The following is a 27,136-nucleotide window of genomic DNA, read 5'->3' on the forward strand; positions in this document are numbered from 1 at the left end:
TGGGACGGCGAGGGAGTTTGGGCCCAACGTTGCCATCGGGAATGGTCTCGCACCCGCTGGGGCCCAGGGTAGCTGGAGCGGCGGCTGCTCTCAGGCACTGGGCAGCCGTAGGAGTGCCCCAATGCCACCTGGCTACCAGTGGTGGGGCTGCTGGTCTCAGGTGCCGTGGAGGTGACTGGCTGGAGGTGGTGGTGCCGTTAAGCACCAAGCTGGCACTGGAGGCTGTAAGGGGAAGCTGGAAGGTCAAGGGCACGGCTCCACCAGACCTGGGGCAGGATAGGCCAGTGCGGTGCCTCCAGGCCTCCTGGAGCAGAGAGGCCAGATCTGGCAAGCCCAGCACGGGCAGCTGCTACCAGGCCTTGCCTGGCCCCTGGCCCCAGCCCAGGGGCACCCGCGTGCTTTGCCTCTTACCGGTGCCCAGTCCAGCACAGCTGTCACACTCCCAGCTGGCCGTGCTGTTCCTCAGGTAGGAGCAGCGTTTGTGAGTGCCCTCAGCAGCGCAGGAGCAGCACAGGAGCAGTTGCCAGGGCCTGAGGAAGCAAACGGGTTCATGGCTGTGAGGACGAAGTGACCGTGGCACAGGATTGCGCGGCAGAGCTCTCGATCTTAGCCCTTCCCCTTTGAGAGACAGAGACCCCGTGCAGAGCCCTGGGGTGCAGCTTTGGCAACTTACCCCTCTTCCTCTGCCCGCTCCCTGCCTGCTGGACAAAGGCACTCACTGGCATCACAGCGTCTGTGCCTCTCATATAATTGTTCATAGGCACCGTTGTCTTCCCACGATAGTCCCCTTCTGGTGGAGGAAGGGAAAATTGATGAGCCCCTGCAGCTGGGCAGAAGGCAGGTGCAGGGCGTCCCTGCTCTTCTTTCCCTCCCTGCCGTGTTTCCAAGTCCTCCGTGAAGCTGAAGGCCAGACTCACAGTACAGTGGAGAGCCAGGACTGCTGGGACAGGCCCTGGCATGGCATGGCACAGTGCTCGCACCCTCCTGCCTTGTGAGCTGGGAATAATAAAAACCAACCTCTTCGGGATTCGGATCCCCATGGTGAGCATTTCCATCAGAAATCGATACTCATTTTGACAATGCGGGCAGCAGAAGCCGTAGAAGCCAGCATGACTGGCATGAACCTGGATGCATCCCCTGTGGAACCAGGCGTGTTTGCACGCTGGGCACACCATGGTGCCGAAGGACTTTCTGTCCCCCACAGGGTCCAGGCAGATGAGGCAGGTGGTGGTCTCCTCCGGAGCCGCCTCCACTGCCTGCTCTGGGCGGTGCTCCCAGCAGAAGGACCTGGGGGAAGAGGAAAGGGATGGGCGAGCTGTGGAGTGCTGGGTCCTACCCCAGTGGGAGCAAGGAGGGGAGAAGAGGCGTGAAGGAACCCCAGGCATTGCCCGGCTCTGGCTCTGCATGTGGCCGGCTGCTGGGATCTGCCACTGTGGATTCCTTTCTATCTTGGCTTACAGTGGCAGGCAAGTGACTGAAGGTGAGGAGCCTCCCCCATGCAGCCTGGCTGCCCTTACCTGTAGAGCCCAAAGAACTGGGTGATGCATCCACCCTCCACAGCACAGGGGAGATGGAAGCTGCGGTCGCAGCCCATCTCCCGGCAAGTGATGGTGGCCCCGCTGTCACCACAGACAAAGCAGTCCTGGAAAGAGCACAGCAGCCCCCATCAGCGGCAGCCTCAGGGCCTCCACAGCCCGACCCACACCTCCGGGCAGGGCGCAGGATGCGGCCGCTGCTGGGTCACACCCCGCAGATCCGCCTGGCGGTCAAGGCTCCTGTGCGGGAGCCTCTGTGGACCTGCTGGGAGCAAGACTTTTGTCCCAGAGCGGCTCGAAGGGGTTTCTTTCTTGGGGTCTGGGCTAAGCTCCGGCAAACCTCTCCTGGCACAGATCTCCCTGTTCTTGTCAGGTCCTCACCTTCTGCGCTGCCCGGGCGATTGTGCGTTGAATATCCTCAGGCAGAAATCCCGCGAGTCCTACTTCCTTGACCCGTTGCTGAAAAAGCTCGTTGGCAAAATACTGCAGAAGAGAGAAGAGGAGAAATCTCTGCTGTCGCTCGTGGAGCTGAACCACCGCGACTTTTCTGCGATTTCCCGCTTATTCTGTGTGCGCAGCGGCACTGCTCGGCTCGCTGGGATCTGTCCCACGGCCCCGCGCGCCGCCCCGCCCCGAGCCGGTCCCCCTCTCGCCGCTGCTCTGGCGTCTCGAGCAGCTGTTGCCCGCCTGGGGGAGAAGCGGCCGTGCCGATGGCGACGTGGCAGGGCGGCCTTGGCCTCCTCTGCCTGCTGCCGGCGGCCGGTGAGCACGGGGCGGCGGTTGAGGCGCGGGGAACTGGTGGAGTCGGCGCCGGCTTCTGCCAGCGGGGTCCCCGAGCCCAGGGTGGTTGGCGTTGTGCGGCATCCCTTTGTGAGGCGCCTTTGTGGCTCCTGTCGGCCTCTCCCGCGGAGGCCCTCCCGAAACCGCCGGCATGGGGGCGCCCTTGGTTTCGAGCAGAGACCACCTCAGTTCAGTCCCCCAAGCAGCGATGGACACATCTTGCCAGCGCTGGGCCGAAGACTGCCCATGGGGCCAGGTGTGTGGTTTTGGGGGGCCCCTTAAGACCATGCACCCTGGCCCCATGGTCGGCTCTTGCCCCAGCAAGAGCATGAGATATCTACACCTGTATAGTGGTTCTGGTGCGAAATTGGGCTTGCTGAGAGAAAAATCATGCTGAAAGTGAGGTAGGTTCGTGTTGATACCAGTGTGCATTGTTAGACAGCAGCAATTAGTGCCCCAGTAATGACTGCGTGGACCCACCTAATGAATGCTGTCTATTGATAAAGCTAAGGTAAGGCTATTGGGGAAGAACCACCCACAAAGTGGGTGCCGGTCGCTGTTCACTAAAATTCTCACCTTTTTACCCCCAACACAGTAAATTTTAGCCTTTTAGGGCAAGATAATATAAATACTTAAGTGAGGATATCACAAGAACAGCACTTCTTATATAAACTCATTAGATAATTGAGTTCATACATAGTTATCAGATGCTAACTTTTATAATTGGGGTTTTTTTCAGCAGCCCTATCTGTAATATCTTGTTAGTGGGCTTAAAGGATGGAGTGTGTGATCTTCCCCAGCTTTGTCATGTGATGAGAGAAAGCAGATGTGGTCACAGGACGTATTAGAAGAAAAGTGCTCTTGATATTGTATGCATGAGTGGTTCACTTTATCCGATGATCAGATTCTGCACAGACATGCAGGAAGGGTGAATGTCATCTTTAGTGGATCTGCAAGATGGCAATTTGATCAGAATAGTAAAGGATCACAGTTTGTCTGAGGGCTGAGCTAAAGCATAGGCATAGAAACCAGCTGACTGCAGCATTTATCTCTGAAAACTGTAGTGATACTCTTGCTAACGGTTCTTGGGAAATACTTTTTGCTTAAGTTTTGAGAAACGTTTTTATGTAACGGTGGGAAACTTTTGATGTGCCATTCTTACATTGCAGTCATTCAGGCTTGAGAGGGCAGAGAAAGAGAGAGAGAACAGCCAGTACGTTAAGGAATGTATCAGCCCAGTGCAGTGCTGAAAAGCATGGGATGTGCCCTAAGAAATCCATCCTAGTACATGAACATCACTATTTCCTTTCCATTGTAGCTGGATCAGTTGATGCTTGTAGTGGGAAGATGCTACTTGTCAGATTTTAGTCCTAGGAATCTCTGGTTTATGCCATCTCTGTTTTATGCCATGGATTAACAGGATCAAGGTTTTCCGTGAAGTAAATAACAGCAATGGGTAGAAACAACCAAGTCATACAGAAATCCAAATCTAGTGAATGTGGTTGTGTTGCATCTCTTGCATTAAGTCAAATATCTAGGAAAATCTAACATTTTCTTCTAAATGGTCTTTAACATATCTGGCTAGCCGTGCTGCTCTTTGTATATTTGCATGCAGTTTAGTCCTTTATGTATGTATAAAGAGTTGGGAAGAGCTACTTTACGAAGACGAGATACTTTGTGTGCAAGGAGTAAGTATTTGTCTTTGCTATACTCTAAAGGAAATAGTTGATTTCTAAAACCTAACAAAATATATTTAAATGTTAACCTAGGTAAGATAGTCAGTTTGAGAGAGAGGCTTTATATGATTATTTCTTTAGTTACTAACTATTGGATTTTAACTTTTTTCAGTTTTGGGTGAGGCTTGTCAGGTATATGTTGATCATCATGGCAAGGCACAACCTGCAAAATCCTGTCTCAACTTTTGCTGTGGAGACTGCATGCATCGATACTGTTGCTCTAATGCGATCTTAAAAATTGATGAAGAACAACAGTTTCAGTGTAATCTGCTTGATGGAAGGTATGATGCAAACTGAGTGTATACCGCAGGTTATAATTCTATCATCAAATGACAAAAATACACAGTTTAATTGTTAAAAACTTACAAAGGGCCCTTTGAGCTCTGTACCTGGCCCTATTGGGGATCAACGTTAATGCATGTAACTTACCTGTACAAGGGGAACCATGAGGTGGACAAATTGACAAATGAACTGGTGGGTGTTTTCTTGAGCATTTTCAAATACTTGTACCCTATTTAATTTTTCTTTGAGGATGACAAAACTAATCTCTTTCTCTTTTTAGTGTACATTACCTTTCATAATCGTTTGGATCTTAGCCAGGTACTTGAATAAGTCATAAATTCCATTTTTGAGATTAATTCTCTTACTACAGGATCTCTGACTCAAGCAACGTAAATCACATGCAGCTTTTTTCGGACCCTGATAATTACCTCCCTTCTGGCCCTGGGTAAGCCATGCAAATTCTCACCTTTTAAAACTAGATTTATTTATACATTCTTCATTGTGTAATCAATACATGCCAACAGAAAATGAAAATAGAAATACCAATTTGTGTGTTAAGGATGCGGAGCACTCAAACTCATGTACGTGTCAGAATATTTGAAGAAGTGGAGAAATGAGGAAGAGGTTAGATCGTGCTGTTTAGACTATGACGTTCGCTCTATGTACTAGTCCGTAATCTTATTACTGAATGGGAGGTTGTCCTCTAAAGCATTAGCACACTTGCTCTGTGCTCTTTGATACTGAGGGGTGAAGTCTGTGGTGGCTCAGTGACAGAAGCTGCTTTGAAACATCTTGCTTTTTAGCATCTTTTGCACTTAGTTTTTATCAATATTTCTTGTTCTATTTCAGCCTCCGGCAACATAAATTCTTTTAAGTCTGTGCATTATATTGGTGATTACAAGAGTGCTGCTGTAAAACTTTTCTATTTTTCATGGCGTGGAAGAGCACAAAAAGGGTAAATTCTGGGCTATGAGTATTTGATACCTCTGCGTAAGTTCCCCGGGGTCACAGGGAGCGGGGACTCAAGCTCTGGGCGAGAAGGGGTGGCTCAGCGCTGCCCGGCCCCGCGGAGGGTGCGCGGCACCCCCCGCCCGTGGCTGCGGCCCCTTTAAGGGGGCGGGGCGAGAGGTGTGACGTGTCGTGACGTTGGCCGGGCGGCGGGCGCGTTGCGAGCGGCGGCGGCGGCAGCAGCAGCAGCAGCGGCGAGCATGGGGTAAGCGGGCGTGGCGGGGCAGGAGAGCGCTCGCCATGCCGATGTCAGCTGGCTGGGGCAGGGGCCGGGGCGGGCCTTTTGGCCCAGGGCAACCCCTGCGCGCGGGCTCGGTAGCCCTTAGCACCTGCCGCGGGGAACGGCGCGGGGCGGGCGGGCGGCCGGGGCTGTGCTCGCGTTCTGACGTAGCCGAGCGGAGCACCCGACGTTGTATGACCTGCAGACGCTTCTTTCCGCCTTCTGTGCGCGGCAGGAAAGGAGCCTCGCTGGAGGCGCCCGATGGTAGCGTTGCCGCGGTGTCCGCCAGGACATCTACCTGAAGAGGGTAAATGAATGTCTGGGATCCTTGGTCTCTTTTGACTCATTAGCCTTCCACAAAGAAAGGGTTGACGTAGCAAGTATTTCGGAGGAGGGATGCTCCTTTTCCTCTGCTAGGCTGATGGAGGTTCTTCAAAGGTGTGGTTCATGTACAGCAGGTGTGGGCAAGTAGCATTCACTCTTGATGCATTTTTTTAGTAGAAAGATATGAAAAAACCCATTGCCCATCTTTGGGGTAGCAGAGATATTGAATCTGCTGGCATAATAACGGCTAAATATAAAGAAAGTAATAAATATATTTTTTCCATACCAGCAAGCATAGCTATTAAAAAGCACAGAAAATGAGATTATACAGTGTTTTAAAAAACAAAACCCAAAAAACCCACGCAGTTGTCAAAGGAACTGTAACCAAGGCCCACAGCCCACAAAGGTGCATTTGTAAATGACCAAAAAAGTTCAGGCAGTAGCAGCTAAGGTATTTTAATTATCTTTGTTTTCAACTATGGAATGTCTAAAAAGAGAATCATTGATGTCTCACCTTGAGAAAATGGGTTATTAGTGACTTCTCTTTTCAGTTATGTTACAGCTTTGAAAAATTAACGTGTAGTGCAAAGGCCTAGACTTAACATCAAACTTACTTTCTGATTAGGCTATTTTACTAGAAATACCACCCTTGAAAAGCCACTCAGGTGTGACTACAGAAGAAAACCACACCCAGAACTTTCCAAAGTGACTAATGACTTTGGGTGTCCGACTTAGGGTTTTTCAACATCAGGTATGAAAGCAAGTAGGACTTTCTGTGACTGCAGTCAGTGGACACCAAGTAGGTTTCTGTTTTGTTTCAGGCTTTGCCTAGGTGTTTGTGTGGTGTGTGTTGGGGGTTTTGGTGGTTTGGGTTTTTTGTTTTATTTGTGGTTGTTTGTTTTTTTTTTTTAAACAAAGCAGTAGGCTGCATTCCTTCTGGAAGAGTTGTCCCTGGTTTCTGCCTGCAAGGTATACTCCATCCTCTTGCTCCGTGCCAACTTCTTTTAAAGGACAAGTTTCTTGATGACTGTTTATTTAACTTTACTGTCTGGAGAGGAGGGCTGATGTCAGCTGAGGAAGTTCTCTGTATCCCCCGGCAATAGGAGCATAGTCTTTGAACAGTTTGTAACAGGCGGAGAGGAACAAAGGGCAGCTTCCTTTAGTGCCCTGTTCTTGCTCATGAGTTGCAAATACTACCTTTGACACTGTCCTGCAAAAGGAGGAGGTGATGGTTTCATGGCATTAGGGGTCAGAAAGCATTTAGTTCCTCATTTGGGAGTGTTTCTAAATGGAGTTGCCACTCTGGCACATTGCTCATAAATCCTGGCTTTTTAAGATAATTTTATCTCTCTGAGGGTTTGTCACAAACTGTGTGTGGCCTTGGCACTGGGATGAGTGAGTTGGGGTGTCTGCTCTCCCTGCTTGGAAGAGCTGCCACAAATATGCTCAAATTCTATGGGACAGTGTTAGGGAAAGGTTAGAGGTGGTCTGTATGTTCTTTCTTGTCTTGTCTAGCTTTAGTCTTGTCTTGTCAAGTTTTAGTTTGCTTGTGATTTTGCTTTTTTTGCTGTGTTTATTCTGAGGTCATCTGCAGAAGCACCAGCTTCTTAGTAGGTTTCTTTTTATTAGTATGCTTTAATGTTAATATCTTTCAGTATTTAATATAGAGTATCAAGTGCTTTGGGCAGCCTAGTTAAGTGCAGTTCCCAGTGCAAGCAGTTCATGTCCTATAATCTTTTGGAGATTTTAAAGACAACAAATGACATTCCTTTGAAGTACTTTCAGGTACTTGGAAGCATTGTGCTTCCCAGAACACTGCATTTGGAAGCAAATGTAAGCATTTTAGGAAAAATATGAGAGTCATCATTAACGCAGATTCATGCTTTTTCCATTATTGATCGATCTTGAGCTTTTAGGTCAGAGCATAGGCATATGTTTCATACCACTAAACTTGTAAAATTTGCCACCATTTTTCCTTGCACCTAAGATGACCATACCCAATTTCTATAGTTTCTGCTGCTAGTGAACACTTTGTGGCAAGGTTTTACTGCAGGAAGGTGTTTTACTTCCTTCTCCCCCTTTAATTGGATTACTGAATTCTTCCCTGCTTTGCTCTGGTTTCAAAGACGGATTGTGAGAAGTAAGGTTAATTTAGTCATTTTTCCACTTCCATTCTGCAGTACATAATAGTGTTGCAGCAGAGCACTGATTCACTGGAACAGCAGTTCTCATAACTTGCATTAGTAACATGGTTATTTAGCCTTGATATGCCAGTTTTCTGATAGTGACCCTTACTGGAAAAGATAAGATGACTCATATCTACTATTCAACTAATTGTGAAGTATTTGAGTGTTTAAGGAGGCGGAGCAATTCAGAACATCTGTATCAGTTACAGGAGAAAATAATGTAGTTGGAGCAGCTGGTATCAGTCTTTCTAAATGGAAACAAAACTTCAAATTGTCTTAGTACACAGTTAATTGAACTCTGTTTCTGAATTAATATCTGCCTTAAAGTTATAGCAGATTGTGTAACAGATACGGTAAGGCTTGTGAAAAGGCTGTGCATCCTGATGTGATGAGAAGAGGGAGGCAGAATGACAGTTCCTGGGAAGCCTCAGCCCACAGAGACAGGACAGCCTTGTTAAACTGTGGATGCGCTCATTTGGGTTTTGTCATGGGCTGATCAATGTGTTGTCTTGCAACTTGGTTCTGCTTTTGTGAAATGGAGAAAATCCATGTCATTCTGTCCGCCTGTGATTGAAATGCAGCATCTGCCATAGTCTGCTACATGCATAAGTTGGCAAAAACAGTAGATTTGTAACTGTGGAAGAGGTAATTACCCTAGTTTGCTGACTGTCAATGTAGATGTTTTTAAGCATATGCTTTCTCCATAGGCAAGGTAAAAAATACTATGATGTTGAACTATATCCCATTTTTCCTTCTCCCTATCACTGTCGGGGAGTTCAGTTCACACTTTACTGTGTATTTGGATGCTCCAGCATCTGTAATAGGTTGCCAATGATAAGGAAATAAATTAGTAAGATTATTCATTGGAAAAGGATTTCTAGAAATGTAAGAAGTCTCTAGTTAAGGAGCAGAGGATTTCTCTTCCAGTACTGGTCCTCAGTGTTTTCTGTAATGAGTTAAACTGCATACAGAGCCCTTTCTGTAAAGCTTGCATTCAGACACAGGCTTAATCTCACCAAGGAACATACACTTCTTGTCTAGAAACAATTGAGATTTGGATTTGAAGCCATTTAAAAATTGTTCCATGCTTTCAATTTGTAATTGTAACTTGCATTATAGAGCATTTGGTTTTGTGTTTGCTGCATTCTCAGTGAAGAAGCTACTTAAAGCTGATGAAGCAGTTATGACTTGTCATTTATGATTTCTCAGCTGCTTGCTTCAGGCAGTGGGCTTAATGCTTGTGCAGGTTTATTTACTCTGTAACCAAGATGGAAGGAGAGATTGAAAAATGCCATCAAGAGGTAGATGTGCATGGTTGGGTTAGCATGTTCGTCTAACTAGAGAAACCTTTTTCATGGCAAACACCAAGACAAGGTGGCCTAAACATGCAAAAAGACACAGTAAGATTAATCACTTGGATTACATTCAGGAGTTCTTTTTTCTGTGGGTGTGTACTTCATTGACAGTATGTACTTACCAGGGTAGGGTGTTCCCTCTTCTAACTCTGTGGGCTTTGCTGTGCCTCTACAGAGTGTAACTCTGAAAACAGTAAATTTTTAACATACAGGTTAACTCTGCAGAGAGCTTGTCAAAGCAGCTGTGGGCAGGGTAACCCTCAGAGAAGGGTCCTGTAGCCTGAGAAATAGAAAATTCTTCCTTGAAAGCATGGTTAAAAGACCATGATTGTTATTTAGTAAGATTTATGAAAGTTTGAGCATGTGGGTTCCAAAGCTAGCTCCAACTCTGCTGTTTCATGTGATTCCACAAAATAGCCATGGCCTGAGGTGTAGCCAGATTTATTTGTGATAGGTTATGTTATAGATGTATTATGGGAGGAGGAAAATAGATGTATTGTTAAGGGAGGAGGAGAATGCCCTAAAATTGCCTAGCCTTTCAAAACTGCAGTTTTAGTGTCTTCTGTGAACGAACAAATTAGTTTAGCTTCAGGAAATTTGCAATTGTGTAAAGATTGGTGTTTTGACAAAGTCAATTTTTATTAAAAACATCTTATTCATTTTTAATGTAATAGTCCTCTCCATTTTTGTTAGAGTGATCTCTGGCTCTCAGTTCCACTGACAGGTAAACTCTAAAAACTTTTTTTTTTTAAAGTTATGGAAGGAACCAGTCATTAAAGTCACTTTTGTGAGTTTTTTTTTAATGGAGTTCTTGTTAATGATGTATACTGTTTAAAGGAGAAGTAGCAGTGGCTGGATGTGACCTCTAGTGCAGAGGTCTGTTCTTATTTGTGCAGGGCTAGATTTTCCTTGATGTTCCTCATTGTGCTGGATGAGTAATACATCTCCCAAAGAGAGGGAGAGTGAGGCAGCATGTCAGTTCATAGTAGTATAGGTTAAGTTACCCAATTTAAACTTTGCTCCTGCCTGAACACAGTGTTTCTAACTTTTATATGTGATGACTTATGAGTAACATGGGTAGAGGAAAAAGTGTTTCATGTAAGAGCTGGGTTATATGGTAAGCAAAGCTAGTGGGTGTAACGTAGTCTAAACTTCCTTTGATTGCCGTTTCAGTGTGTTTTGCAAGTCATACACTGGGTTGCAATTTGCCAGAATTTTTTAAAAATGTTATTTAAAACTAACTCTTTAGCCAAGTTAGTTTCTAATTAGTTGCTTAAATCTGCTTTCTAGAATTAGTATGATATTGGCAGTAGCAAATGCATAGTGTTGTTTGTGGCAAATTTTCTGTGGTGCTTAATTTTTTTCAGTTAAACTTGTTCTATTAATTCAGCTAACCGTTTCAGAAAAATCCCTCTCATTGCCTTTATGTTGGTCCCAAGTTAGAGGGGAGGTAACATCCTGTATAGCTGAACTGGGACCCTAATAGTAGGAGGGGAACTGACTGATTTTGCCTTAAATATCTGTGCCTGTAATCAATCTACATTCTATTTTTATCACTAAAGGAGCATCTTAAATTTGTCATCTGTAGAAGCAAGTGCTTTGTAATCTGTTTAAGGACGGGTTTTATGCTGAGGATCCAATGGAATTGTCTGAAACTGTCTTGTGGCCTGCATGAAGCTGCAGTGTTAATTCTTGAACTGTTGATGAAAGTCTGTAGTCCTTCTGCATGCAGCTCTGACTTTTCCCCTTCTTACATGCATATTTTTTAATGTGCCAGTTACCTATAGGAATTATTCTCGAATGTCTACAAAGTGTACAATAGTAGATTTCCTGGGAAACATTCATGGAAAATTGTATTTATGAATGTATATAAATAGACATATTTAGTGAAAGTGAACTGTTTATAGACCAAGAAGAGATGCTTGCATACATCTCCCATAATAATCTGTTGGGTCCTGGTGTTGGATGCTTGAGTAAACCCACAAAGTTCCCTCCCTGCCACTTCCTCATATAGGCTAAGAACTTGTGTTAAACCTTCTACGTGTTAGCTTGAAATAGTAGAGAAGTTAGTGCCTTTTAAAAATGTAGTAATTAATTTTATTTCCAGAAGGTCTTTGTGTATTAAAGTTTGTTATTTTGGGCTTAAAGTAACCCACATCAGCTTCCTTTTTGACCAAATAGAGAAATGACCCATTCAGTACATACTAAGCGAACTTCTTTGCAAAAGACTTGCATTCTTTTGCAGATGCAGGGCTTCTTGGCTTACTATGACATTATTGTTCTTGGTTTAGAATTGGTTCTCATGTCAGAGCTGGTATGGGTTACTGGGCTGTGCCCAATGGCACAGGTTTGTCCTGACTTTGGGGCCATAGCTCAGGGCTGTTTAGACTGCAGGTAAGCAGATGTGTCCCAGGGATTGTTTCAGGGGCCTCCTGCTGTGAACTTTCCTTCTTTTTGGGGATACCCAGAAATAACTGTGGGAAGTGTGAGAAGTTTTAGTGGTTTTCAGTGGCAGTTTATCTGTGTCCACGCTAGAGCAGTTTAGGAGTTTACAGTTAGCGATGACTTGAGCTGGTACCGCACTGATGGGTTAGCCAAAATGAGATGATCTTCACATCAAAGAACTGTATGTGGGCAGAACCCTAGGAAGGATGCTCTTAAGTGCTAACTTAACATTTTTTTGAAAGACAAGTGCAGACATCGCAGTTCCAGTCCATGCTTCACTGCATTGCATAGCTTATAAGATGACTTGGCAGTTACTCAAATCTGCCACTCTGATGAAACTACCAAGATTTCATAATTTTGAAACCATGCAATTCAATCTGAGTTTTAAGTTAGCAGTGGCCCACCACAGGAATCACTGGGCCCTTGTTTCTTAGGCACTTCTTGATCACGTAGAGATCTCATTTTCGGGAGGTGGCCCCTGGGTAAAATGGCTGGAGCAGGCCATGGTTGGCACCAGCAATTAGCATGATTGCATCTGAACTATGAGGCATAACTATACGGTGTCTATTTTGTTTGTCCACATGGGCTGGAGCTCCTGTGGGCCAAAACCAGGCTGTGCTAAAATAGGTTGGTCTGTCTATCAAGTGTTTAAGTCATGCTAATGTTTTCCTGTGAGTATTAACTTCACAGAACTTTTTGTGTAATAGTAAACGGGATTTTTTTTGAGTCTCCAGCAAACTCTTATGTTTTGAATATTCATGCTAAAATATTAAATTGAAGAAATGTGTTGTTTGTAAAGTTGTAAAAACTAATCTCTCTGAAAGACTCTTGGGAAGTTATATTGCTTTATATTTTACAAAAATTTTGTCCTTTATTTTCCTGCTAAGCTTTGGAGGCAGTACGTGGCATTGTGTGGCTGTTCCTAAAATGTTGGGCTTAGGAAAGCATCTTAGTCTGGGGACTTGTTTGTTCATGCCCTATATCTTAGTCAAGGCAAGTCTGGACATTTACTGTTCTGTCACGCTTCTGGGAACTGTATCCTTTTCTGGACCAGTAGAGAATGATATGCATATACTCTTTTTTCTTCTGGGTTTTTTGTTTGGTTGGTTGTTGTTTTTTGTTTGGTTGTGGTTTTTTTTACTTTTAGGAATGGCTTAAACTATCTCCTGAAGTCTTTCCAGACCACCCTGTGTTACAGCTGTAACTCAGCATTTGTAAATGTTTTTTTAAAACCAGTCATGACTTTGAAAAGGGCCCTGCCAACATGTTTCTTGTAGTGTGCAACAAATCCTGGAATAGATTAAAACTTGCAAAATAAATAGGCTGCTTAAACTATTTTTTACAGTACTAGGTGGTCTCGTTTGTTGTTCATTTGGGTATTTTTTTCTTTTTTAAAGACAAAGGTTGCAGTGTGTCCAACTGACATGAATGCATAGATATGCAAAAACTTTCTTTACAGCTGGGCTTACAAACTGTCGCCAACTTAGTGATTCGAACTATTAGGAGGTTTAAAAATGTTGTTGGAATTGAAACTTTGATATTTTAAAAGGCCTTAGATACACTCAAAGCATTTTTTTTTTTTCCACTCAGCAGTGTTTAAGATTGAGATCTTTGACATGAGCAACTGCCTTGAGAATTAACTTCTACAAATAGTACTAAACAGTATTTAGAACCTGGGTTTTATTCTCAGATTTTAATATGTCCATTGTGTTCCATTCAGTACCAAAAGGGATAAAATGGGCACTAATCACATAACGCCCTTTATGTGAACTGATACATATTTTGAATAATTAGACAACTTTAAAGGTAAGGTGAGTCTGTGAGGTACACTCATCACACATACAATTTAATGCTTTCCAAAGGTGAGCGAATTGGGGTAGAAGTAGAGTAGGGCAAGGAAGGAGGAAGGTGGTGGTAGGAAAGGACAGGGAGTTGTCCCTTGGTATTTACTTTCCCATGGGTTTTATGAGAAGTTGCAGTTTAGCGTTGCTTCAGTAAAGCTGATATTAGGTTTGGGTTTGTTCTCAGTTTTGTTTTCTATTAAATTATTGGCAAAAGATAGCTTTCATGTGAAGAGAAAGAAACAGGAAATGGCAGTGAATGAGCTCAAGCTGTTTATAACAGCGTGTGCTTTATTTAGAGACTGTGGTATATATAATGTGGGAGTCTGGAAACCTGTGTTCAAACTGTGACCCCAGCAGAGCATTGTGATCTGGTGCTGTGGCACTCTGATTTCTGCACTCTGAAGTTTGTTTGCAGAATGCAGGGGGTAAGGTGTGGTTTTTTGGCTTGGTGGGGGGTTTTTTGGTTTGTTTTTCTTGCCTTGGTGAACCATTCAAGGAAAGGATCTTTAAGCTACTGAAAGAACTAAACCCCTGACAGTCCTTGACTTAGTCCTTATTGTAAGCATCCTTGTTCTCTTGTGGTTTCCTCCCTTGCAAAGATAGTTTCAGGGATTTGAAGAATGCAACTTGGTGCCAGATAGGATTAAAAAAAGATGGTGAATAAGCTCGTAAATTCATTGATAACAGAGACTCAGGACATCAGTGCCAAGATAAGCACTCGAGGAACTAATTTAAATCAGCCCTTTGTGACAGTCCAAGGCTAAAGGACTGAGGAGCTAATTTAATGACTATATATGGGCAAAGGAAACCCAAAGTTCAACCAGCGGATAGGTGAGGAAGACCATCAGAGACCACTGGAGGACCCCAAAGACCACTAAAAAGACAACTATGCATGCAGCTTGAGCTTTTACATACATTAATGAATCCTCGGGAATCTTATGAATATGTATGACTTTATAGCATATAATCTTTGGAAGTTTACCGAATCACTGGAGCACTTATGGTGGGTCAATCCCCAGTGCTGCCCAGCGCTGTAATAAAGGATGCCTGCTTAATAGTGACTTTGTTGCTATTGAGTTTTATTTCGGGAACTTTCTGGATACTCCGCTTCCTCTTACGGGGAGGTTCAGACTTTGAAGGATAGTATCCGCGAATTTTTGTATCACTACAATCCCTCATATCTATTCTTTTTTGTTTAGGTATAATGCTAATAGTTGGTTATTAAACTATCATTTAATGTGAATATTTTTTTTTTCCAAATACTTTCGGAGTCCTTTTAGACAGATTCATCAAGTGAAAGGCTGGCTTTGCTTTTGTCGTCTCTGCTAATGTTGCTTGGTTATAATTGTGTGTAATGGAAATGTTAACTTCCCTAGTGAGAGAGCTTTCTCAGGGTTGATGCAGAAGTGGGAACAAGAACTAGAAAAATGCCGTTGGCACTTGACTAGTAACAGTAGTTAATGTTGTTGTCCTGCAGTTTCTAGAGGTATCCATAGTTTGTCACAGGCATTCATGCTGCTTCTTGTGAACATTGCAGTTGAGATGGTTAAGTCTAATGTAGGAACCCACTGTGCACTCTTCTCTTTCTTCTCCAGTGTATATATGAATTTATATAATAAGCATCTAGTAAGGACCCTGTATTTAAATTCCATAGGTATATCTTAAATCTAATCCATTTCCACATACACAAGTATTCAGCTTGTGCTTTCAAACTAACTTGATGCGTGTTTCCTATTGGCCTCATGGATGGGAGGCAGACTGTGTTTCAGGATGCGGTATCATTGTACGTATTTATCTTTGTCCACCCCCCTGAAATTGCATTTGTATCTTCCTTCCTATACCAGGCTTGAAAGAAATTAGATTTTTGGATGGAGATGAGCTGGCTGTGAACTTACTGTGCTGAAGTGAAACTAATGCTCCTGAGGATGGGAGGGGCACTTAAAAGTGGCATGGTTAGGAATGCATTTGCATGTGCAAGTAAGCATATGAAAAGTGTCCTGTAAAGCTGCAAATTAACGTGACAAAGAACGCATGCATCTTTACATTTTGCAGCTGTGTTGCAATCATCTGTTTGTTTTCCTGGCAGTGTCTGTGACCTCAGGAGGCTGCAGCACTTCCTGCTTCCTGTTTTACATGTAAATGCATAGGTGCAGTGGCTATAGGCAATCCACAGTATTAGATTTAATACTTACTTAAGGAGTAAATCCATAGTGTTATGTCTAGAACCTCACAAAATCAGTGCAGAAGTTAGTTAGATAAAATTGTTGCTCACATTTTTGAGAGAGATTTGACCCGAGCTTTTTCTTCTGGCTGTTGGAGAAACAATAAAATTGATGCAACCTCTTAGGTTCAATTTAAAATGCGTTTTTTTCACCTGTTTTGTTTGTCAATGATTCTGTTCAGTGTCCAGCTTACTGAGTGTTAAGTTGCTCTAGAAGACTGAGGTGTGAGGTCTTCCAAATTTGGGTTAGAGATAGTGCTTTGCTTTTTCTTTTTGTCAGTGATTTAACCTTCCAGTGTCATTGATACTCAAACAATTTTCACATCTGATGGCTGTTTGGTAGCCAAGCAAAAATTGCTGGAGGTTCTGGAGATGTGTCATTTCATTTACAGCTGTTAGGTTTTTTTCCTGCTCAGTTTCCTGTTAGAGTTCTGTAGCCAAAATCTCTACAAAGAAGCAGAAACAGGATAGATATAAAACCAGCTCCCTGCTCATTATTTTAGAGCTTGTTGTTCATTAAAAACTACTTCCTGCAATTGTTTCCAAAACTGATGCATGGTGCTTTTTTAAGAAATAAAAATGCTGGAGTTTTTGGCTTCTATGGAAGAAGGGCTTTACTGATTTCAGATAGTAGGAAACAGATTTTATGAATTACACTTAAAAGGGAATTGTCACTGGGCATTTAATGCTTTACAGTGTTTGGGTTTTTTTTTCTTCCCTGTGTTGTAAACAGAACTGTCGTAAACAGTCACTTCCAGAAGCTTTACGTCTGCCTCCATCATTTGGTACTTATCACAGAGATTAAAGCTGGTGTAATCTTTGGCCTTTCCATACTAGATTTTGGTGTTTTAGGCAGTGTTTCTGTCTCCCATAACGTAGCATGACATACTTGCTGTTGCAGGAAAGGTGGCTGAACTTCAGATCTTCCAAGCCACGTGAAACATGGCTTCTAAAACAACTGTTTAAAAATGCCACAGAATCTGCCAAAAATCTGCGGTGTGGAGATGTCTGCTCAGTACCAAGATTGTCTTGAGATTGGGCCTGGGAGGTCTTACAAATGTGCGAAGAACTTGCTGTCACCCTGAAGTCTGGGGTGCTTCATTTCAGGCATGCCTACCTGTGTGTTCAGAGGAGTCAAGTAATGCTTGGAAAACTAAGTCATCAAACTAGTGCTTTTGAAACCTTACCACTGTAACCTTTTGGAATGCATAAAGGGACACACAGTTGCACTAAAATAACGAGAATCACCATCATGCTAAAAAGACAGGGACCAAAGACTCACGTTGGCTCTATACATGTACAGGGGCATGCTCTCCTTGATAAGGGTTGGTCAGCTTCCACTGATTTAGCAGACCAGACCTCATGTAACACTGCATTTCACAGTTTTTTCTTATTGAAATGCATGAAGTAGTAACAGATTGGAGGAGGAGCAATGTGTTTGCTACAGAAGGTTAGGTTGAAGAGTGATAAATTTGTGTGAAAGACTCTAATTACTTCTGGTGGTATCTTTCTTACAGTTTTGGAACCCTTGTTGCGATTGGAGTTACTGTTTGTGCGGTGATTGTAATTACTATTGTTCTGTGCCTCACCTGTTCGTGTTGCTGTTTGTATAAAGCATGTCGAAGACCACGACGTAAGTACCTGTATATTCTTTTTCACACCTTTGAACCTAGAAAATTCTGTTCCTATGAAATAATCTTGCCTTACCTGTCTGCTACAAAAGTTGCAATACCTAAACATTAAAAATAAGCATTTAGGCTGCTTAAGAATGTGAAGTTAGAGAGATGTTTTGGAGTATTTTCCAAGCACTTAGAAGTTCTTTTTCCCCAGCCCACCCCCCCAGTGTGTAGATTTGGGGGGGTTTTTTGAGGTGGGGTGTTGGGTGTGGGTTCTGTTTGGTTTTTTTGTTTTGTTTGATTTGTTTAGATAAGCAGGGGATAGAATAAAATTTTAAATTTTAGCCAGTCTCTTAAATATATCTGAAAAATACACCAAAGGCCAAAGACTGCAACAGTTCAGTCTTGAACAAAGTCTATAATTGTAGCATAGAGAGGAAGGAGATCTTGAAAACAAATTATTGGACTTTTTTAGAAAGTGTTACTACTCCCTTATTCCAATAACAGATATGAACCAATGGTCTAACATTGGTTCCTGCAAAAATCAATGACTTAATGTGTACTTGCCTTTCTAACTGTTATTTAGAGTGACTGTACTACTCACATAGATGTATTAGTGTGTAGACAACATGAAAAAGGAAACTTCTTTGGGCAATCGTGGTAGGAAGCTGATAAAGGAGATGTTTATCACCTTAATTCTTTTAACCAGATAACACTTAAAACTGAGCAGTTTTTCCAGTCTCATACCAAATGATAGATAATTTGGCTGCAGGGTTGAGTTCCTGGTGTTCAAAGAGTCTAAGAAAAAAAATTCTTTGTTCTTTGTAGTTGAGAAACAAGGAGATAAGTTGGCTGCTGTCCCAGCATGTGAAGGCTCTCATTACCACTGAGATCAGTAGAAGGATATTTAGAGGCATACATTTCTAAATCTCCTGTGGAACTCAAAGTGAAATTACCCAGATTTTGAAGAAAGAAATATATCTTAAAAGAGGATGTGTTTTACATTACTGTTGTTGGCTGTCCCAGGTGATATCCTGGAACCACCTGCACTAACCATGTTCCTTTTACTTGTTTGTAGCTGTTGTGACCACCACTACTTCCACTACAGTGGTTCACGCTCCCTATCCCCAACAACAGGGAATGCCACCCAACTGCCCGGTAGCCCCATATCAAGGATATCAGCCTGTGGCTATCCAGCCACAACCAGGAATGCCGGTAGCACCATACCCTGCACAGTATCCTCCCCCTTACCCCATGCAGCCATCAGGACCCCCAGCTTATCATGAAACAGTGGCAGGTAAGGCAATGCTCAGTGTTTCTTCATCTCTTAAATAGCTAAAGAGACAGTTGCATTGGAACCAATCTTGTATTACTTACATTTATTATTTTCTATGACTATAGTAATGTAAATATTAAAAAAAGTATAAAATTGAAATGATGGTGGATGCTGTAATTTACCCTTGCTGAAGTTTCTATGTTAAGCATCGCATGAGGCGATGTAGCTGGAGCTGTATTGGCAAAGTTTGGTGATATGTGGGACTGTCGGTTGATCCAGTAGAATGTTTACTAATTCACTTGAAATTTCATATTAAAATCAAAGCCCAGTTAACATGTATATATTAGTTGGGTGTTTCTACATACCCTTTCTAATCTAATATTTGCTAGATGTTTTAATTTATACACAGATGGCATTTTCTAGTAGTTTGTCGCTATCTTAATAGATTAACAAGTCTGATCAACTTCAGACAAGCTTGCCAATGACTAGCAGTTAGAATTATCGGCATCTTTTTTCTTCTGCTTTCCTTCTTTCATAGCATGGTTTTCATGCAGCTTTATTGCTGCAATTACTAATTTCTGCTTCTGCTGGTAACAGTTGTTCTCTGAACAGTTGGCTCCTGGCTGTTCATAGAGGCCAAAACTAGGCTGTTATCTGTCGTAGGATTTTCAAGCCCTCTTACAAACCACACTGCTCATCCTTCTAAGTAACAAGAAAGGTGTAGTTCTGAATAGTAGATAATGCCCTTATTAGAAAGTAACTCTTTCATGACAACTCAGATAAAAACGCTCTGTTCATGGTTTTAAGGATTTGTAAACCGGTTAGAAATTGTACATTAACAATGTGCAAACAAGCCCCACGTCAGCACGCCTGCCAAGTCAGTGGTTTTACACTTTATTTTTGTGTTGTAAACTCTGAAGAAGCTGTGGGTTTTATGGGGTTACCCCAAAGTGCTTTGGCTTCATCTTTATCACGTGAGGGAGCCAATGAACTAGTCATTTTGCTTCCCTTACTCTCTGATTTCTCAAACTGTTGCTGGTTGGTTAGTTCCTAAAGTAATTTTTTTGGGGGGGAAATCTTGAAGCATTTTCCACGTTGCCAGCTGAGAAAGCCTGAAAGCGAGAGATCTGTCCTTTATTTCTCTTGTCTGCTAATGTAGGGGCAATCTCTTAATTAGGTCACATGCAAGGAGAGAATACCTGCTCTGTCACACATAGGCCAAACCCACTCACTTTACAAGATCAACAAAAGATAACCAGGCTTACACATTCCAGGGATCTGATCAAGTGCTGCATTATTTCAACTAACTTGTGCTATTGACAGACTGGAAAATTAAGATGCCACTTGAGAGCAGCTCGTCTCAGAATAATAGAAAGTAGGGATACATTCTGAGTGATATACATTTGGTATATAAATCACACTCTTTAATGTGATCAGTAGTGGTGGGATACTTCTTTCCCTTTTATTGTAATTTTTTAGTTAACTCTGTGACACTTAAACAGGAAAGTGTTTTCCCTGGAGGAATCCTAAGATGCTTTCTCCAGTCCTTTTTCTCTTGCCCAGTGGTTGGTTTTCACTTCTCTGCATACTATTAGATATATCCAGTTGTTTGTGCATCTCTGACTTCCACTGGCTGGTTTTTTGGACCAGATCAGTTCCTTTTTTTTTTTTTTCAGACTATGTTCTCTCCTGAAGGCTACCCATGTGCTTGTGGTTGCCATAATACACATGTACACTCAAGCATCAAAAAAAAAAAGGCACAAGAATAAAGGTTTTTGTGATATTACTTTTAAAACGCAGATGCTTTTCTGAGTTAGCACAAACTGTGCTCAAGTCCAATTAAGACGCTAGAGAAGTTGAACCTCTTAATCCTGTGCTCAAAACAGAAGTTGCCATTATAGATGTAGAATTCGGAATGTAAATTCTACAAATCTGTTTTTTCTTGTGTTTTGCTTTGCAGCTGGTGCTGGAGCACCTTACCCAATCAGCCAGCCCCCTTACAACCCTGCTTATATGGATCCTCAGAAGCCCACCTATTGAAAAGATCTACTATGCTTCTGCATACATAATTTTTTCAATAATTTGTGCTGTTTACACCGTGCAACTGTAGTATATTTTTCCAGAGGACACCAGTCTTTTAAGTAAAGTGAAAGTTAATTCAGTGTCTTTTTAAGTGGTTGGAGAATGAGGAAGGAGTATTTTTCTTGCAGAAGTTGTTAATTTATACCTCAAGCAAATACATTTATTTTGTTCTGTATACAAGAAAAGCATGAAGAAGGAGTACTTCAGAAATAAGAACCACAATTACATATGCTGTGCAATAATTTTGAAAGGAATGGTCTAATATGAGCATTATCAAACACCCAAAGCTGTAGCAATCTTTTGCACAGTATTAAAACATAAAAAACTTAATCTCTAAGAAACTACCTGTTATGTGTTACGTTCTGCCTGTTTTGAAGCTATTATTGTCAGGTAAGCTACAATGTAATGCCTTTCATTTACTATTCAAAAGGGAATTTTCCTTTTTTTGACACATTTGCCTTCAGTAAGGGGTAGCAAACCACATTTAATTGTCTTTGGACTAGTTGCATTTTTCTGTGCTAAGCAGCATGAGTTGATAATTTCCTTGTTTTCTTTCCCAATTTTAAGGCTTAAAAACTGTGCCTTCATTGGATGTTTTCTCAGGCCATTTTAATTTATAGCTAGAAATTAACAACAAAACCAAACTCTCTGCTACTTAGAACAAATAGATCAAAAGCTGAAAACCTGGGAGTTCTTAATTAAAAAAATTACTGGACAAGTATTTGTTGTCCAAGTATTTTTGGACAAGCTTGCTTAAGTCATATGTTGTTGATGAGTGTGGAAGAAAAATTAGCACCTTAAGCAGAAGTACCTGCTAGTGTTCAGTCCAGCCTCAGTATAGGGAAGGAATTGATTTTGCAGGAGAGATAGTATTGTCAGAAATAGATTGGGGTTTTTAAATGCTTAGGGTTTGCCACTGTCTAGTGGGAACTGTAGACTGCAGGAACTTAGGAATGATAGATTTTTATAAACTCAGTCTGCATGTGAATAATAATATGCAGGGGGGATAAGAAATCCCAGCTGAACACACAGTAGAGATTAAACCTCCTTTTTGTCTTCAACGTTCCCATAAAGCTGTGCAGAGAACAAGAAGTCAGGGAAAGGAGGAGTGGTAGGATTTGGTCACAGCAAGGTGATGTATTTTCAAGAAGGTAGTGCTTGCAGTCATGAAACATCTTGAGACACGTCCTTATGACTGATAGCTGTGTTTGCAAGGCTCTGTACACTTTATATTGATCAAATGAATAATGATTTTTAGTGTCCTCTACAATTCTATCTTTTCTAACATTGAAACAGAATTTTTTTTATACCGTAGTAGTTATCTAGTGTGTTGTATGTATCACTGTGACATAATTAGTGAAATAGTTTTGACATATCTCATACACTGATTTTACTTTTTTTAGAGAGGCCATTAAGCCATTTGCCCTGCAATTATATACTTGTGGTATATTACTGTTTGAAAAACATTGATGGTGTCATTGTTTTACCTCATATGATGGATGGAAACTGCTGCTGTCAAAGGCAGCCTTATTTCTCTTCCTGATTTTTGAGTCTATTTCTAGGTTATTCCAACTATTTTTTTCAAGAAAGTCTTAAGGGCATTTCAGAAGAAATTTGTAGAAATATTTTAGCATTGGGATTCATGACAACCTATGTCACTCTGTTACACCTCTCTAAGAAGTTAATAACATGAAATGGTGTCAGGAGGCACTCACGGAGCGTGCATGCCCTATATCTGTCTGTCTGTCCTCTTTCCTGCCTTGTAAGCAGAGAAATTGAGCAATGCTTCATTATGGTTAGGAGTTATGTGAGAACAACCGAAAACAGACAGTGCTTCCTGTATGGAGGATGAAGTGTTTCCCTAGAAATCTCAATATATTTTTTTAATGTGTGGGAGGCCACTGAATATTCTCTTACTATAGATCCTACCCCTGCATGTTTGTTCATGTAGAAGGAGGGCAGAGACTATTCCAGCACCTTTGTTAGCCAGTTGCCTGGATGGATTCTGGCCAGTGAGATGCAGCCAGTGAGCACAGCTGCCACGCAGCTCTCGGAGCGCAGGTACAGCATTCTAGTGCTGGGCTTCATGAGGTTGTTACTCTGCACCGCTCTTATCTTCCTCCATCTGATGTGACAAAACATACAGTTTGTGGCAGTGTTAGCAGGGTTATGTTTTGGTTATGAAAGGAAAATCTGCAACTTCATGAGAAGTTGGCTCAGTCATCTGCCATAATCTGTAAAGAAAAGATAGTAGGAAAGCAAAGTGACAACAATAATAGAGGTCCCCAAGTCTGAAGTTTTGTTGTAGATGTTGAACAGACCAAATTGCCCTGAAAACCACTGTGGGTAGTTTTGCACCACCAGCAGTGGGAGGAGATAAGGGATAGGGTTAAGGAGCCTGAAAATTTATACCTTTCCTTCAGTGAATATATGCTAATCATAATTACATGCAAGTGAAGAGATGAATCATTAATATGCAAGGAACTACTTTAGTAGTAGTATTACTACTTCAGTTACAAAATTCATTGAAAGAAAAGAAAAATGTCCACTTCATAATTGGGGCACTTAAACACACTAACAATAAGATCTGATTATTATCACTAACAATAAAGTATAGGACCAAATTTTATTTAGTTGTGGCCATGCAACCAGGGGGAATGGAGTTAAAATTTTAAATGTTGAAAGAGTATATGTTAATTTTTTTAAATTCTGTAAGTGCCTTTGTTTCAGAAATGTTTTGTGAACTTAATCACAGTAGTATATTCTGTTGTCTGAATTTACTAGATAATCGTTGTTGATTTTATTGCATACTGTAACCTAGCTTTGTATGTTGTTTGTAGTTTAAATGTAAGTATTCAAAAGAAATGGCATAAACTCTATGCACCTTTGTAATAAATGCAGTGTTTGAAGTATATTCTATAAATTTTCTTACACTCCTGAATAATACTTAAATTGAGGCTATCTGCAAAGCTACATTTTCTATTGTTTGACAGCTAGTGTTACCAAGTGTACTTTAAGTCACCTTGTATCACGAATATCACTTTTGGTAGCGGAGACTGAAGCCTAGTCACAGGTCAAAACATAAAGCAAGGACAAAATAAGATCCTGGATTATATTCTGACAGTATGTTTCAAAGCCAATCTGAAAGGACTACTTTTAAGACCTTGTCTAGCCTAAGGAGTAAATTAAATGCATGAAGTTTGAATGCATTAGCTAACAAATCCCAAGATGTTTGAAAGGTCTAGTGTAGACAAGATAGTAGACTTCAAAGTAATTACAATTTGAAGGTTAATGTCTTCTCAACACATATTTTGGCTTGTGTGTTGAATATCATGCCTCATTTATCAACTTGACCAATATGTGTAAGTGATGCTTTCTACTCTGTGTGAAAACATTTTTGCTAGTGTTTTTGTGTACTTTCAATAGTTTTGAAAAAAAAAGCTTTTGAAAGGTTGTATTTGTGCCCCAAATTAGTCTTGGAAATATTTTCTTCGGGCAGGTCAAGAATGCTTTTTATAAGATACCAAGTAGTACTGAATTGGTTGAGGGTATTTAGTATATAATCACTATTACCTTGAATTGCCAGCTAAGTTTCCAATGTAGGATTTAAAAGAAAAGAGAGGGGGGAGACACACACAAACAAAACCACTCACCCACCCAACTTGTTCTGAAAGAGTTATTTATCATGGAATAATCTCAGGTAGTTTTTATAATGTTACTTTTTGAATTTGTTGGAGTTTCAGCTGCAGGCTGATAATGTGTTGCAGGTAGATAATTTCAGTTCCAATTTTATTTCACACTTTTTCAACAGAATTTCTGTTAGTTAACTGGGGACAGCAGACAAAACATATGCTCCTAAAAACCTAAATCTAGAAAACAAATATAATTTGGGGGCTAGAAATTACACCAGGAAATTCCAGAGTTATTTCTGATGTTTTTGTTGCCACTACTTAGTTCACCTCTTTTTCTTTTCCCATGACTTTTTAGCAGGTGCATCTGTGCAATATGGCTGAATTTTGGAAGTGACATGCAGAGAAGCTACCTCCTGTTCAGAGAAGAGCTGTGTGCCTTCCCTTCTCTCTGTGCACAGGTCTGAGGAACAGGAACTAGCGTGTTGTTTAAAACCTTCAGATTTCCTTTAACAAGTACATAGGGTTTCAAAGACAGAAATGGCAATGTTATCAGTTGAGCAGCTATTCAGAGCACTGTTTCACTTAAAAGTTTTAGGACTAAAACTTTAAAGATCAGTCCAAGGTGAACTCTATGTACCTGCTTGCCAGGGACAAGGTGCCCATCACATGGTTAGCTGTTTACAGCTAAACTTTGTACTGAATGTGGTGGCCTTCACTCCTGGAAGCATCTTGAAAAACTTCAGCCACTGTGGGTTTATAGGCCTTTATAAAGCTCCCAGACCACCTTTTCTTATCAGTCTGCTAAATTACAGTCAATGATGTGTAGTTTTTAACAATTTACACTGTAAATATAAGCTTGCTCTTACATTCACAGCAGATAATACACAGTCTTTACACAGGCAGATCAGAACTGCAGCATTTGACCTTAATATAACAATAAATAACAAATATTACTGACTGTAACATAAAAACCATGATTCAACGGTTAAAATAACTTACTCTTCTCATAGTTTAACATAGGCTAAACTTTCTTAAGCAGTAGTTCATGCTAGTGGGATTAATATGAATAAAAACAACTCAGGTCAGATGTGGCATACTTCATTATGAGGTATCTTGTCTTCACCTATTACAGCTTGGTTTATAAAAATGTGTTTTGAGGCCTGACATGACACAAAACAGTTGTTTGTCTTTGATTGGGGGCTGGACTAGACCTCAACTCATCAGTGGTTCTGAGAGTTGTAGTTAGTCAATGAAGCACCATTTGCTTGACCTCTGCACATAGCTTTAGTAGAAATAAACTGATGTGTGTTTGAATCCATGCCGTAACTCAGGTCTTTGAATCGCCACAGGAAGATGCTTAACAAAGCAATGATACCTCCTCCTGCGCTGCAACTGTTCAAGGGTTAGTGTCAGTAGATCTTAAAATACGAGACACCAAGGCTGCCATCCTTCTTTTTGCATAAAGTTGCCCAAGTAATGGGTAAACTAGTAGAGGTGATTGCTTTCTTCATCCAGCTCCTGCCTAGCTTTAGTCTTGTCTGCTCAGTACAGTTCACTGAGGAGGAAAAAGCCAGCTGTATTTGGTGTAGCTTTCAGCAAAGGGGAAACTCTAGTTGCCTTCTCCATGGGCAAGAAAACAGATGGGTGGCTGCTGCTGCCTGAGGAATGCGATAATCATGTATAGAACATGACTAGTAGTTCTGTTGTTGCTCAATACTTCATTATTCAGTCCTGTGACTGTGCTTGATGCCAGAGTAAATTCGTTTTCTCAGTTAATACAGAAGCAGAACTTATCTATGTGTAGGGAAAATGCAAACTGGCCTTTAAAAAATAGATGCTATGCTGTGAATTCTTCAGGGATTGTCTGATGGGAACAGCCCGAGTTCTGTTATTTTCAGGTCACGAAGATAGTAAACCAGTAGCCCCATAATCTGTAAAAATGCTTGTTTTTTTCAGGGGATGATCAGATGTTGCATACATGAGTACATCTCTTTAATCCCAAGAAAAAAATCCTAAGAGAATGTAAAAAGGGAAGAATTACTGATGGTCAGTACAATCTTGCAATAATCCTGACAAAAGATCGGTCACTGTAAATGATTTAAGAAATAATGGATTATGGCAGTTCTGTAAGTACACTTATGTCTGACTTTTCTCTTTAGAAGTACAGCCTCATTTTTTTTCCTTAGGAGTGTGAACTTCTCAGTTACAGAAAATGCCTTCGTTTTTAAAAGCTATGTTTTAATTTTGTAATACCATGGTGTTGTTATTTCTGCCAGTGAAGGTGTAGGGTTTGGGGTTTGTTTGTATGCAGCCTGGGCTACACCACTTCAACGTCAAAAGTGGGAAGAAAGCAATTAGGGTGTTGTCTGTTAGAGTGGGGGGATGGGATGGGATGCAGTGCCAGAAGGGAACAGTTAGGGGTATTTTCCTAGCATTTTTTCTTCCACAGATAACACTTCTGTTTACATTAAGTTTAGTAATACACTTCTCCCTTTCACCAAGTTGCTGTGCACATGCCCTTTAGATGAGGCCAGGAATTTTTAAAACTAGTTTTTATAACAGGATTGCTTCATCAATTTGGGATTCTTAACTGG

General features: G+C 41.5%; 1 protein-coding gene across 2 annotated transcripts; it reads left to right on the forward strand.

Annotated features, from left to right (window-relative positions):
* The first annotated feature begins 2,028 nt into the window (after nucleotides 1-2,028).
* On the forward strand, nucleotides 2,029-23,822 carry SHISA5 (shisa family member 5). Of its 2 annotated transcripts, XM_075096543.1 has the most exons (6): nucleotides 2,029-2,297; nucleotides 4,164-4,332; nucleotides 4,704-4,778; nucleotides 17,454-17,569; nucleotides 18,631-18,849; nucleotides 20,789-23,822. In XM_075096543.1, exons 1-6 carry the CDS (start codon nucleotides 2,246-2,248, stop codon nucleotides 20,866-20,868), a joined length of 711 nt encoding a protein of 236 aa, XP_074952644.1. In that variant the 5' UTR covers nucleotides 2,029-2,245; the 3' UTR covers nucleotides 20,869-23,822. The 2 variants fall into 2 exon arrangements, with proteins under 2 accessions (XP_074952644.1, XP_074952643.1); XM_075096542.1 differs by lacking the exons at nucleotides 2,029-2,297; nucleotides 4,164-4,332; nucleotides 4,704-4,778 and adding an exon at nucleotides 5,459-5,546.
* Nucleotides 23,823-27,136: the final 3,314 nt, after the last annotated feature.

This window comes from Phalacrocorax aristotelis, chromosome 6 (assembly GCF_949628215.1).
Source record: "Phalacrocorax aristotelis chromosome 6, bGulAri2.1, whole genome shotgun sequence".
In the NCBI taxonomy this organism is placed as follows: domain Eukaryota; kingdom Metazoa; phylum Chordata; class Aves; order Suliformes; family Phalacrocoracidae; genus Phalacrocorax; species Phalacrocorax aristotelis.